The 12,245-nt window shown below is 39.0% G+C and overlaps 1 protein-coding gene across 1 annotated transcript in view; it reads left to right on the top strand.

The window, feature by feature from the left end:
* The first annotated feature begins 509 nt into the window (after window positions 1–509).
* LOC142187948 (voltage-dependent T-type calcium channel subunit alpha-1G-like) overlaps window positions 510–12,245 on the top strand; it is a 67,211-nt gene continuing 55,475 nt past the window's right edge. Inside the window, exons 1-7 of the mRNA XM_075261739.1 lie at window positions 510–752; window positions 1,066–1,467; window positions 1,936–2,036; window positions 2,321–2,444; window positions 6,514–6,582; window positions 6,687–6,871; window positions 9,833–9,959. Of these exons, the coding sequence (XP_075117840.1) occupies window positions 645–752; window positions 1,066–1,467; window positions 1,936–2,036; window positions 2,321–2,444; window positions 6,514–6,582; window positions 6,687–6,871; window positions 9,833–9,959 (1,116 nt within the window). The 5' untranslated portion in view covers window positions 510–644. The remainder of the gene's footprint in view (window positions 753–1,065; window positions 1,468–1,935; window positions 2,037–2,320; window positions 2,445–6,513; window positions 6,583–6,686; window positions 6,872–9,832; window positions 9,960–12,245) is intronic.

The raw sequence follows: 12,245 nt of genomic DNA, 5'->3' as shown, positions 1-12,245 counted from the left end.
ATAGTGTCCTATCTACAGGTTATAGAGCAGATTGTATATAGTGTCCTATCTACAGGTTATAGATGAGCAGATTGTATATAGTGTCCTATCTACAGGTTATAGAGGAGCAGATTGTATATAGTGTCCTATCTACAGGTTATATAGAGCAGATTGTATATAGTGTCCTATCTACAGGTTATAGAGGAGCAGATTGTATATAGTGTCCTATCTACAGGTTATAGAGCAGATTGTATATAGTGTCCTATCTACAGGTTATAGAGGAGCAGATTGTATATAGTGTCCTATCTACAGGTTATAGAGGAGCAGATTGTATATAGTGTCCTATCTACAGGTTATAGAGCAGATTGTATATAGTGTCCTATCTACAGGTTATGGAGCAGATTGTATATAGTGCCCTATGTAGTCTATAGATTATTCTGTATTCTCTCCTTTATGCCCCCGACCTACTGTATATATAGATACAAGACAGCATGTGACTGTGAAGCAGATTTTCGGCTCTCATGTTTCGGCCTTCTCTCGGGATGTTCTAGACTGTTCCTCAGCAATCACCACTTAACTCTTTTTTAGTTACCCCATTACATGGATTACCGGAGGTAAAGGCCAATTTACAACCACCTCTCATCATTCATACAGCTGCCACTCCCATGCCTGTGCCAAAAAACTCTCTGTTTGGGGAACTCTCTCTGGGATGTGACTCCAGGAGACACAGCAGCGTTTCCGACGGTCCTCATGGCGGTGACATCAAGTCCATGGTATGAATTCTCATTTTTCAGTAAAAATATTTTGAGTGATGTGTACCTTATAGGTCAGGGCTTCTGTGTATAGGTCCTGCACGGTCCTGAGTGAGTGCTAGAATGTTCTCCCTGACTCACTGTCATCAGCCTATCGAGGCTAAGCCTCCACCTAACAGCTCAGGGAGACCTGAAACCTACAGAGAGATCCTAAAAAATGCAAAATATAAGCCATATACTGACCCAGAATCTGTCACCCCTCCCCCACTCATTGTACTATGATCTATAGGATGAGCGTTCAGGCTTCTCTCTCACTTCTCTTTGGTTCCTCCAGCCTAGTGCAAGGACTTCCGTTCATAGTTCGTGGGGAGCCGTGTGCAGCTGGAACAGCCGGCGCTCTAGCTGGAACAGTATCGGGCGATCCTCCAGCATCAAGCGACAAGTGCAGAGCGGGGAACACAAGTCCCTGCTCTCCGCCGATGGAAAGGAGAGTTCTGAGGGTGAGACGTCGGACGAGGAGGTGTCTATTAGGAAAGGATCCTCTTGTAATGTCATGGAACTTGTGGGCAAAAGAGAAGGACTGGACACGTTGCATGTCCCGTACACGTACGCCCTGCAGAACAAGCCCAGCCTGCCCCTGGACTATCAGGGCTGCAATGGGAAGACTAACGTGACGTCTCATCCGGAGGAGCCCAAGACGGACTACAGCAATAATATAGATGATGATGTCAATATGGTGAGTGTGTGGGGATCATCCGTGTGTGCGATGGCGGCCTCCGTGGACTCGCTGTTACTTATAGTCCAGAGCGTGTTCCCCTTACAGAAGAATTCTCACGGCCTCCTACAACTACAGCTCCTCAATAGCCGTCCACTCCACTATTCCCAAGCAATCAGCCATGTTTGTGTCACTACCGAATATGCTAATAAGGTCTCTACTGTCATGTGGGCAGTCCTAGGCAGATTGTCCGAGACTTCCCACTTGAAAGTAGAGAACACTATTAGCATATTGGGCAATGTTAGTATCAGCAGTGATTGGTCAGGGATGGAGGGGTCGGCACAGACTCTCAGCCCGCGTACGGGTCCGTGAAATACTCGGCTGCAGCATTGTCGCATATTCCGATAACGCTTTATTATTTCGGACGCCGATTCTGAACTTTTGTCCTTTCACTAACAAAGAACTTTTTTGTGTTTTTTCTTTTCACAGAGCAAAAGTGAGCGATTGAAAGCCTGGATAAGGTCGCACCTGCCGGAATGGTGCCGGGACAGAGAGACCTGGTCCTTGTACTTGTTCCCTCCTTACTCCAAGTACGTGACTGCTGGATAGAGGTCTGTTCACACTGGCAGAGGGGTATCTATTCTCAGCCCTCTGATAGGCCCGGCCGGACGGAGCGACTTCAGGCCCTGACACTATTATCACATGATGTCATCGTATATTACATCACTCTATATTCTCCCTGTCTGACTCTATGGAGAGACGGATCGGCTTGTATAGTGTGAACACTCCCTAAGTCATGTGGTAGAAACAGAGTTTGTAGCCGCCCTACAGAGGACAGAAAGAAACTTACCAAAATCTTTACTTTTTTCCCCAGATTTCGTTTAATGTGCCATAAAATCATCACCCATCGGATGTTTGACCACGTGGTCTTAGTCATCATATTCCTCAACTGCATCACTATTGCCATGGAAAGACCTAAAATAGATCCGCACAGCGCTGTAAGTACCCGCAGGGACGGCGGCAGATAATAGAGCTAATACCCCACCACCCTGCCATAGCTGGCACCAAAGAACTGCCACAGTCATTAATGAAGGGGCGGTGATTCATGGGAAAGGGTGTGGCTTAACTGGAAGTGGGCGTGGCTTAAACTGTCACATTAGGTGCTAAAAAGATCCACAAAATTGAGAAAGTTTACACCAGAAAAATTCTAATCCAACAAGAGAGTCCAATAATAAAAGAGAAGTATTAAAGGGGCTCTATCACTAGGAAAAGTCATTTTTAACTAATTACACCTTTGCATAGCCTTTAGAAAGTCTATTCCCCACCTACCTATAGTATATAGATTGCCTCAGTGGTTTCTGAATAAGTCCGTTTATATTCATATGCTAATTAGACTAGTGCACGATACATGGTGCACTCCTCTCCTATTGTTTTCTATGGGAGACTGCTGCTGCTGCTGCTGCTGATGACTCGGCTTCCTGTTTGCTTCACACACATAGAAGATAATGGGAGAGAGAGGAGGCTGCTGGGAACTTCCTGAGCTGGCTGGAGGCTCATTAGCATAGGAATAAAAACCGACTTATTCAGAAACCACTGAGGCAATCTACAGACTAAAGGTAAGTGTGGAATAGACTGTCTAAAGCCTGTGCAAGCATGTGATTAGATAAAAATGACTTTTCCCAGTGACAGAGCCCCTTTAAAGACTGTGATAAATCTGGTGTAGTACAGCCATGTATTAGTGAGTCCTCCACCTTGTGCGCAGAATAGCGGGGGCTTTATGGACGGCAGGTGGAAATACTAAGAGCTTGTCCAAGACTTGGTATTGGTGGAATATCCTTAGGATGGGTCAATATCAGATTGGCAGGGGTGTAATAAAAGTCGTGATACTTACGTGGGCACGTGGGCTGCACTAATGTCATAAGGCTGCGATGTCAGAGACTGAAATATATGAATTATCTCCCATGAGTATTCACCCGTGGTCACTAGTATGGTGGAGCCCAGAGTATAATATACAGTATAGTGGAGCCCAGAGTATAATATACAGTATGGTGGAGCCCAGAGTATAATATACAGTATGGTGGAGCCCAGAGTATAATATATAGTATGGTGGAGCCCAGAGTATAATATATAGTATGGTGGAGCCCAGAGTATAATATACAGTATGGTGGAGCCCAGAGTATAATATACAGTATGGTGGAGCCCAGAGTATAATATACAGTATGGTGGAGCCCAGAGTATAATATACAGTATGGTGGAGCCCAGAGTATAATATACAGTATGGTGGAGCCCAGAGTATAATATACAGTATGGTGGAGCCCAGAGTATAATATACAGTATGGTGGAGCCCAGAGTATAATATACAGTATGGTGGAGCCCAGAGTATAATATACAGTATGGTGGAGCCCAGAGTATAATATACAGTATGGTGGAGCCCAGAGTATAATATACAGTATGGTGGAGCCCAGAGTATAATATACAGTATGGTGGAGCCCAGAGTATAATATACAGTATGGTGGAGCCCAGAGTATAATATACAGTATGGTGGAGCCCAGAGTATAATATACAGTATGGTGGAGCCCAGAGTATAATATACAGTATGGTGGAGCCCAGAGTATAATATACAGTATGGTGGAGCCCAGAGTATAATATACAGTATGGTGGAGCCCAGAGTATAATATACAGTATGGTGGAGCCCAGAGTATAATATACAGTATGGTGGAGCCCAGAGTATAATATACAGTATGGTGGAGCCCAGAGTATAATATACAGTATGGTGGAGCCCAGAGTATAATATACAGTATGGTGGAGCCCAGAGTATAATATACAGTATGGTGGAACCCAGAGTATAATATATAGTATGGTGGAGCCCAGAGCATAATATACAGTATGGTGGAGCCCAGAGTATAATATATAGTATAGTGGAGCCCAGAGTATAATATACAGTATGGTGGAGCCCAGAGTATAATATACAGTATGGTGGAGCCCAGAGTATAATATACAGTATGGTGGAACCCAGAGTATAATATACAGTATGGTGGAGCCCAGAGTATAATATACAGTATGGTGGAGCCCAGAGTATAATATACAGTATGGTGGAGCCCAGAGTATAATATACAGTATGGTGGAACCCAGAGTATAATATACAGTATGGTGGAGCCCAGAGTATAATATACAGTATGGTGGAGCCCAGAGTATAATATATAGTATGGTGGAGCCCAGAGTATAATATACAGTATGGTGGAGCCCAGAGTATAATATACAGTATGGTGGAGCCCAGAGTATAATATACAGTATATGGTGGAGCCCAGAGTATAATATACAGTATGGTGGAGCCCAGAGTATGATATATAGTATGGTGGAGCCCAGAGTATAATATACAGTATATGGTGGAGCCCAGAGTATAATATACAGTATGGTGGAGCCCAGAGTATAATATACAGTATGGTGGAGCCCAGAGTATAATATATAGTATGGTGGAGCCCAGAGTATAATATACAGTATGGTGGAACCCAGAGTATAATATATAGTATAGTGGAGCCCAGAGTATAATATACAGTATATGGTGGAGCCCAGAGTATAATATACAGTATGGTGGAGCCCAGAGTATAATATACAGTATGGTGGAGCCCAGAGTATAATATATAGTATAGTGGAGCCCAGAGTATAATATACAGTATGGTGGAGCCCAGAGTATAATATACAGTATGGTGGAGCCCAGAGTATAATATATAGTATGGTGGAGCCCAGAGTATAATATACAGTATGGTGGAGCCCAGAGTATAATATACAGTATGGTGGAGCCCAGAGTATAATATATAGTATGGTGGAGCCCAGAGTATAATATATAGTATGGTGGAGCCCAGAGTATAATATACAGTATGGTGGAGCCCAGAGTATAATATACAGTATGGTGGAGCCCAGAGTATAATATACAGTATGGTGGAGCCCAGAGTATAATATATAGTATGGTGGAGCCCAGAGTATAATATATAGTATGGTGGAGCCCAGAGTATAATATACAGTATGGTGGAGCCCAGAGTATAATATATAGTATAGTGGAGCCCAGAGTATAATATACAGTATGGTGGAGCCCAGAGTATAATATATAGTATGGTGGAGCCCAGAGTATAATATACAGTATGGTGGAGCCCAGAGTATAATATATAGTATAGTGGAGCCCAGAGTATAATATACAGTATGGTGGAGCCCAGAGTATAATATACAGTATGGTGGAGCCCAGAGTATAATATACAGTATGGTGGAGCCCAGAGTATAATATACAGTATGGTGGAGCCCAGAGTATAATATACAGTATGGTGGAGCCCAGAGTATAATATACAGTATGGTGGAGCCCAGAGTATAATATACAGTATGGTGGAGCCCAGAGTATAATATACAGTATGGTGGAGCCCAGAGTATAATATATAGTATGGTGGAGCCCAGAGTATAATATACAGTATGGTGGAACCCAGAGTATAATATATAGTATGGTGGAGCCCAGAGTATAATATACAGTATGGTGGAGCCCAGAGTATAATATACAGTATGGTGGAGCCCAGAGTATAATATACAGTATGGTGGAGCCCAGAGTATAATATATAGTATGGTGGAGCCCAGAGTATAATATACAGTATGGTGGAGCCCAGAGTATAATATATAGTATGGTGGAGCCCAGAGTATAATATATAGTATGGTGGAGCCCAGAGTATAATATACAGTATGGTGGAGCCCAGAGTATAATATACAGTATGGTGGAGCCCAGAGTATAATATACAGTATGGTGGAGCCCAGAGTATAATATACAGTATGGTGGAGCCCAGAGTATAATATACAGTATGGTGGAGCCCAGAGTATAATATATAGTATGGTGGAGCCCAGAGTATAATATACAGTATGGTGGAGCCCAGAGTATAATATATAGTATGGTGGAGCCCAGAGTATAATATACAGTATAGTGGAGCCCAGAGTATAATATACAGTATATGGTAGTCCCGCGGTCACTATTGTTGGGGGCTCTGTGTGATTTGCCGCATCTCGTGCAGTAATTTCCGTATTTGTCTCTTTCAGGAGAGAATATTTCTGACTTTATCCAATTACATCTTTACCTTAATTTTTTTGGCGGAAATGACAGTAAAGGTAAAATCTGAGATTATTACTGAGATTATTACTGAGATTATTACACAGATTATTACACAGATTATTACACAGATTACCTCTCATCTCTTTGCTTCTTCCTGCAGGTTGTGGCGCTCAACTTGTGTTTTGGTGGTAAAGCTTATCTGAGGAGTAGCTGGAACGTTCTAGATGGAATGTTGGTGTTAATTTCTGTCATTGACATTCTGGTATCGATGGTCTCTGATAGCGGCACAAAGATCCTGGGAATGTTACGTGTACTGAGACTGCTCCGAACCCTGAGACCTCTACGGTACGTTATCTATCTATCTCCTATCTATCTATCTATCTATCTATCTATCTATCTATCTATCTATCTATCTAATATCTATCTATCTATCTCCTATCTATCTCCTATCTATCTATCTCCTATCTATCTATCTATCTATCTATCTATCTATCTATCTATCTATCTATCTCCTATCTATCTATCTCCTATCTATCTATCTATCTATCTATCTTCTATCTATCTATCTATCTATCTCCTATCTATCTATCTATCTATCTATCTATCTATCTATCTTATATCTATCTATCTATCTATCTCCTATCTATCTATCTATCTATCTATCTATCTATCTATCTATCTATCTCCTATCTATCTATCTATCTATCTATCTATCTATCTCCTATCTATCTATCTATCTATCTATCTATCTATCTATCTCCTATCTATCTATCTATCTATCTATCTATCTATCTATCTCCTATCTATCTATCTATCTATCTATCTATCTATCTATCATCTATCTATCTATCTATCTATCTTCTATCTATCTATCTATCTATCTATCTATCTATCTATCTATCTCCTATCTATCTATCTATCTATCTATCTATCTCCTATCTATCTATCTATCTATCTATCTATCTTCTATCTATCTATCTATCTATCTATCTATCTATCTATCTATCTATCTATCTCCTATCTATCTATCTATCTATCTATCTATCTATCTATCTATCTATCTCCTATCTATCTATCTCCTATCTATCTATCTATCTATCTATCTATCTATCTATCTCCTATCTATCTATCTATCTATCTATCTATCATCTATCTATCTATCTATCTATCTATCTATCTATCTATCTATCTCCTATCTATCTATCTATCTATCTCCTATCTATCTATCTATCTATCTATCTATCTCCTATCTATCTATCTATCTATCTATCTCCTATCTATCTATCTATCTATCTATCTATCTATCTATCTATCTCCTATCTATCTCCTATCTATCTATCTCCTATCTATCTATCTATCTCCTATCTATCTATCTATCTATCTATCTATCTATCTATCTATCTATCTCCTATCTATCTATCTATCTATCTATCTATCTATCTATCTATCTATCTCCTATCTATCTATCTATCTATCTATCTATCTATCTCCTACCTATCTCCTATCTATCTATCTCCTATCTATCTATCTATCTCCTATCTATCTATCTATCTATCTATCTATCTATCTATCTATCTCCTATCTATCTATCTCCTATCTATCTATCTATCTATCTATCTATCTATCTATCTATCTTCTATCTATCTATCTATCTATCTATCTATCTATCTATCTATCTCCTATCTATCTATCTATCTATCTATCTCCTATCTATCTATCTATCTATCTATCTATCTATCTATCTATCTCCTATCTATCTATCTATCTCCTATCTATCTATCTATCTATCTATCTATCTATCTCCTATCTATCTCCTATCTATCTATCTCCTATCTATCTATCTATCTATCTATCTATCTATCTATCTATCTCCTATCTATCTCCTACCTATCTCCTATCTATCTATCTATCTATCTATCTATCTATCTATCTATCTATCTATCTATCTCCTATCTATCTATCTATCTATCTATCTCCTATCTATCTATCTATCTATCTATCTATCTATCTATCTCCTATCTATCTCCTATCTATCTATCTCCTATCTATCTATCTATCTATCTATCTATCTATCTATCTATCTATCTTCTATCTATCTATCTATCTATCTATCTATCTCCTATCTATCTATCTATCTATCTATCTATCTATCTATCTATCTATCTATCTCCTATCTATCTATCTATCTATCTATCTATCTATCTATCTATCTCCTATCTATCTATCTATCATCTATCTATCTATCTCCTATCTATCTATCTATCTATCTATCTATCTATCTATCTATCTATCTATCTCCTATCTATCTATCTATCTATCTATCTATCTATCTATCTCCTATCTATCTATCTCCTATCTATCTATCTATCTCCTATCTATCTATCTATCTCCTATCTATCTATCTATCTATCTATCTATCTATCTCCTATCTATCTATCTATCTATCTATCTATCTATCTATCTATCTATCTATCTCCTATCTATCTATCTCCTATCTATCTATCTATCTCCTATCTATCTATCTATCTATCTATCTATCTATCTCCTATCTATCTATCTATCTATCTATCTATCTATCTCCTATCTATCTATCTATCTATCTATCTATCTCCTATCTATCTATCTATCTATCTATCTATCTATCTCCTATCTATCTATCTCCTATCTATCTATCTATCTATCTATCTATCTATCTCCTATCTATCTATCTATCTATCTCCTATCTATCTATCTATCTATCTATCTATCTATCTCCTATCTATCTATCTATCTATCTATCTATCTATCTATCTCCTATCTATCTATCTATCTATCTATCTATCTATCTATCTATCTATCTATCATCTATCTATCTATCTATCTATCTATCTATCTATCTATCTCCTATCTATCTATCTATCTCCTATCTATCTATCTATCTATCTATCTATCTATCTATCTATCTGGTACGTTTTGGGGGCCAAACGATGGCTCAGTGGTTAGATCTGTAGCCTTGCAGCGCTGGAGTCCTGGGTTCAAATCCCACCAGGAACATCATCTTCGTGTAGTTTGTATGTTCTCCCCGTGCTTGTGGGAATTTCCTCCCATTCTACAAAGACACACTGATAGGAAACCTGTACATTGTGACCCATATATATATATATATATATATATCCCTATATGATCTACACCATATGGGGCTCACAGAAATACAATCTACATTTTGTGCCAAAGTGTTTTATTTTTGTGATAAGTTTCTTAAATCTCTTGCTAGTTAGTGACTCTGATGTTTCTGTGATCTCGTCTCTCTCGTCTCTCGTTCCTCAGGGTTATCAGCCGCGCTCAAGGCCTTAAACTGGTGGTGGAGACTTTAATGTCCTCCTTGAAGCCCATCGGGAACATCGTGGTGATCTGCTGCGCCTTCTTCATCATATTCGGCATCCTTGGTGTGCAGGTATAAGGTCCTACATGTTAGCGAGTCCCGTCCACACATTACAGAGACAATCCACAAGAGATAATCCACAAGAGACAATCGACAAGAGACAATCCACGAGAGACAATCCACGAGAGACAATCCACAACAGACAATCCACAACGAATAATCCACAACAGACAATCCACAGGAGAAAATCCACAACAGACAATCCACAATGAATAATCCACAAGAGACAATCCACAATGAATAATCCACAAGAGACAATCTTCAGGAAACAATCCACAACAGACAATCCACAACAGACAATCCACAACAGACAATCCACAACAGACAATCCACAACGAATAATCCACAACAGACAATCCACAATCTGTAACACACTCACAGAATCTCAGCTGAGCACTGATAAGCGCGGAGACGTCAGCGCTTGCTGTATAGGGATAATTATGGGATGGCGCTCATATACAATACAGTAATAGATGTACTCTGGTTATTATGGGATGGCCGCTCATATATAATACAGTATAGATATATTCTGATTATTATGGGATGGCTGCTCATATACAATACAGTATAGATGTACTTTGGTTATTATGGGATGGCTGCTCATATACGATACAGTATAGATGTACTCTGGTTATTATGGGATGGCCGCTCATATACAATACAGTATAGATGTACTCTGGTTATTATGGGATGGCTGCTCATATACAATACAGTATAGATGTACTCTGGTTATTATGGGATGACTGCTCATATACAATACAGTATAGATGTACTCTGGTTATTATGGGATGGCTGCTCATATACAATACAGTATAGATGTACTCTGGTTATTATGGGATGGCTGCTCATATACAATACAGTATAGATGTACTCTGGTTATTATGGGATGGCCGCTCATATACAATACAGTATAGATGTACTCTGGTTATTATGGGATGGCTGCTCATATACAATACAGTATAGATGTACTCTGGTTATTATGGGATGGCCGCTCATATACAATACAGTATAGATGTACTCTGGTTATTATGGGATGACTGCTCATATACAATACAGTATAGATGTACTCTGGTTATTATGGGATGGCTGCTCATATACGATACAGTATAGATGTACTCTGGTTATTATGGGATGGCTGCTCATATACAATACAGTATAGATGTACTCTGGTTATTATGGGATGGCTGCTCATATACAATACAGTATAGATGTACTCTGGTTATTATGGGATGACTGCTCATATACAATACAGTATAGATGTACTCTGGTTATTATGGGATGGCTGCTCATATACAATACAGTATAGATGTACTCTGGTTATTATGGGATGGCCGCTCATATACAATACAGTATAGATGTACTCTGGTTATTATAGGATGGCTGCTCATATACAATACATTACAGTATATATTCTGGTTATTATGGGATGGCTGCTCATATACAATACAGTATAGATGTACTCTGGTTATTATGGGATGGCTGCTCATATACGATACAGTATAGATGTACTCTGGTTATTATGGGATGGCCGCTCATATACAATACAGTATAGATGTACTCTGGTTATTATGGGATGGCTGCTCATATACAATACAGTATAGATGTACTCTGGTTATTATGGGATGGCTGCTCATATACGATACAGTATAGATGTACTCTGGTTATTATGGGATGGCTGCTCATATACAATACAGTATAGATGTACTCTGGTTATTATGGGATGGCTGCTCATATACAATACAGTATAGATGTACTCTGGTTATTATGGGATGGCTGCTCATATACAATACAGTATAGATGTACTCTGGTTATTATGGGATGGCTGCTCATATACGATACAGTATAGATGTACTCTGGTTATTATGGGATGGCCGCTCATATACAATACAGTATAGATATATTCTGGTTATTATGGGATGGCCACTCATATACAATACAGTATAGATGTACTCTGATTATTATGGGATGGCTGCTCATATACGATACAGTATAGATGTACTCTGGTTATTATGGGATGGCTGCTCATATACAATACATTACAGTATATATTCTGGTTATTATGGGATGGCCGCTCATATATAATACAGTATAGATATATTCTGATTATTATGGGATGGCCGCTCATATACAATACAGTATAGATGTACTCTGGTTATTATGGGATGGCCGCTCATATACAATACAGTATAGTTATATTCTGGTTATTATGGGATGGCCGCTCATATATAATACAGTATAGATGTACTCTGGTTATTATGGGATGGCTGATTATATACAATACAGTATAGATGTACTCTG

This window comes from Leptodactylus fuscus, unplaced genomic scaffold (assembly GCF_031893055.1).
Source record: "Leptodactylus fuscus isolate aLepFus1 unplaced genomic scaffold, aLepFus1.hap2 HAP2_SCAFFOLD_332, whole genome shotgun sequence".
Classification (NCBI taxonomy): Eukaryota; Metazoa; Chordata; class Amphibia; order Anura; family Leptodactylidae; genus Leptodactylus; species Leptodactylus fuscus.
This window is presented reverse-complemented; position numbering and strand designations above follow the sequence as displayed.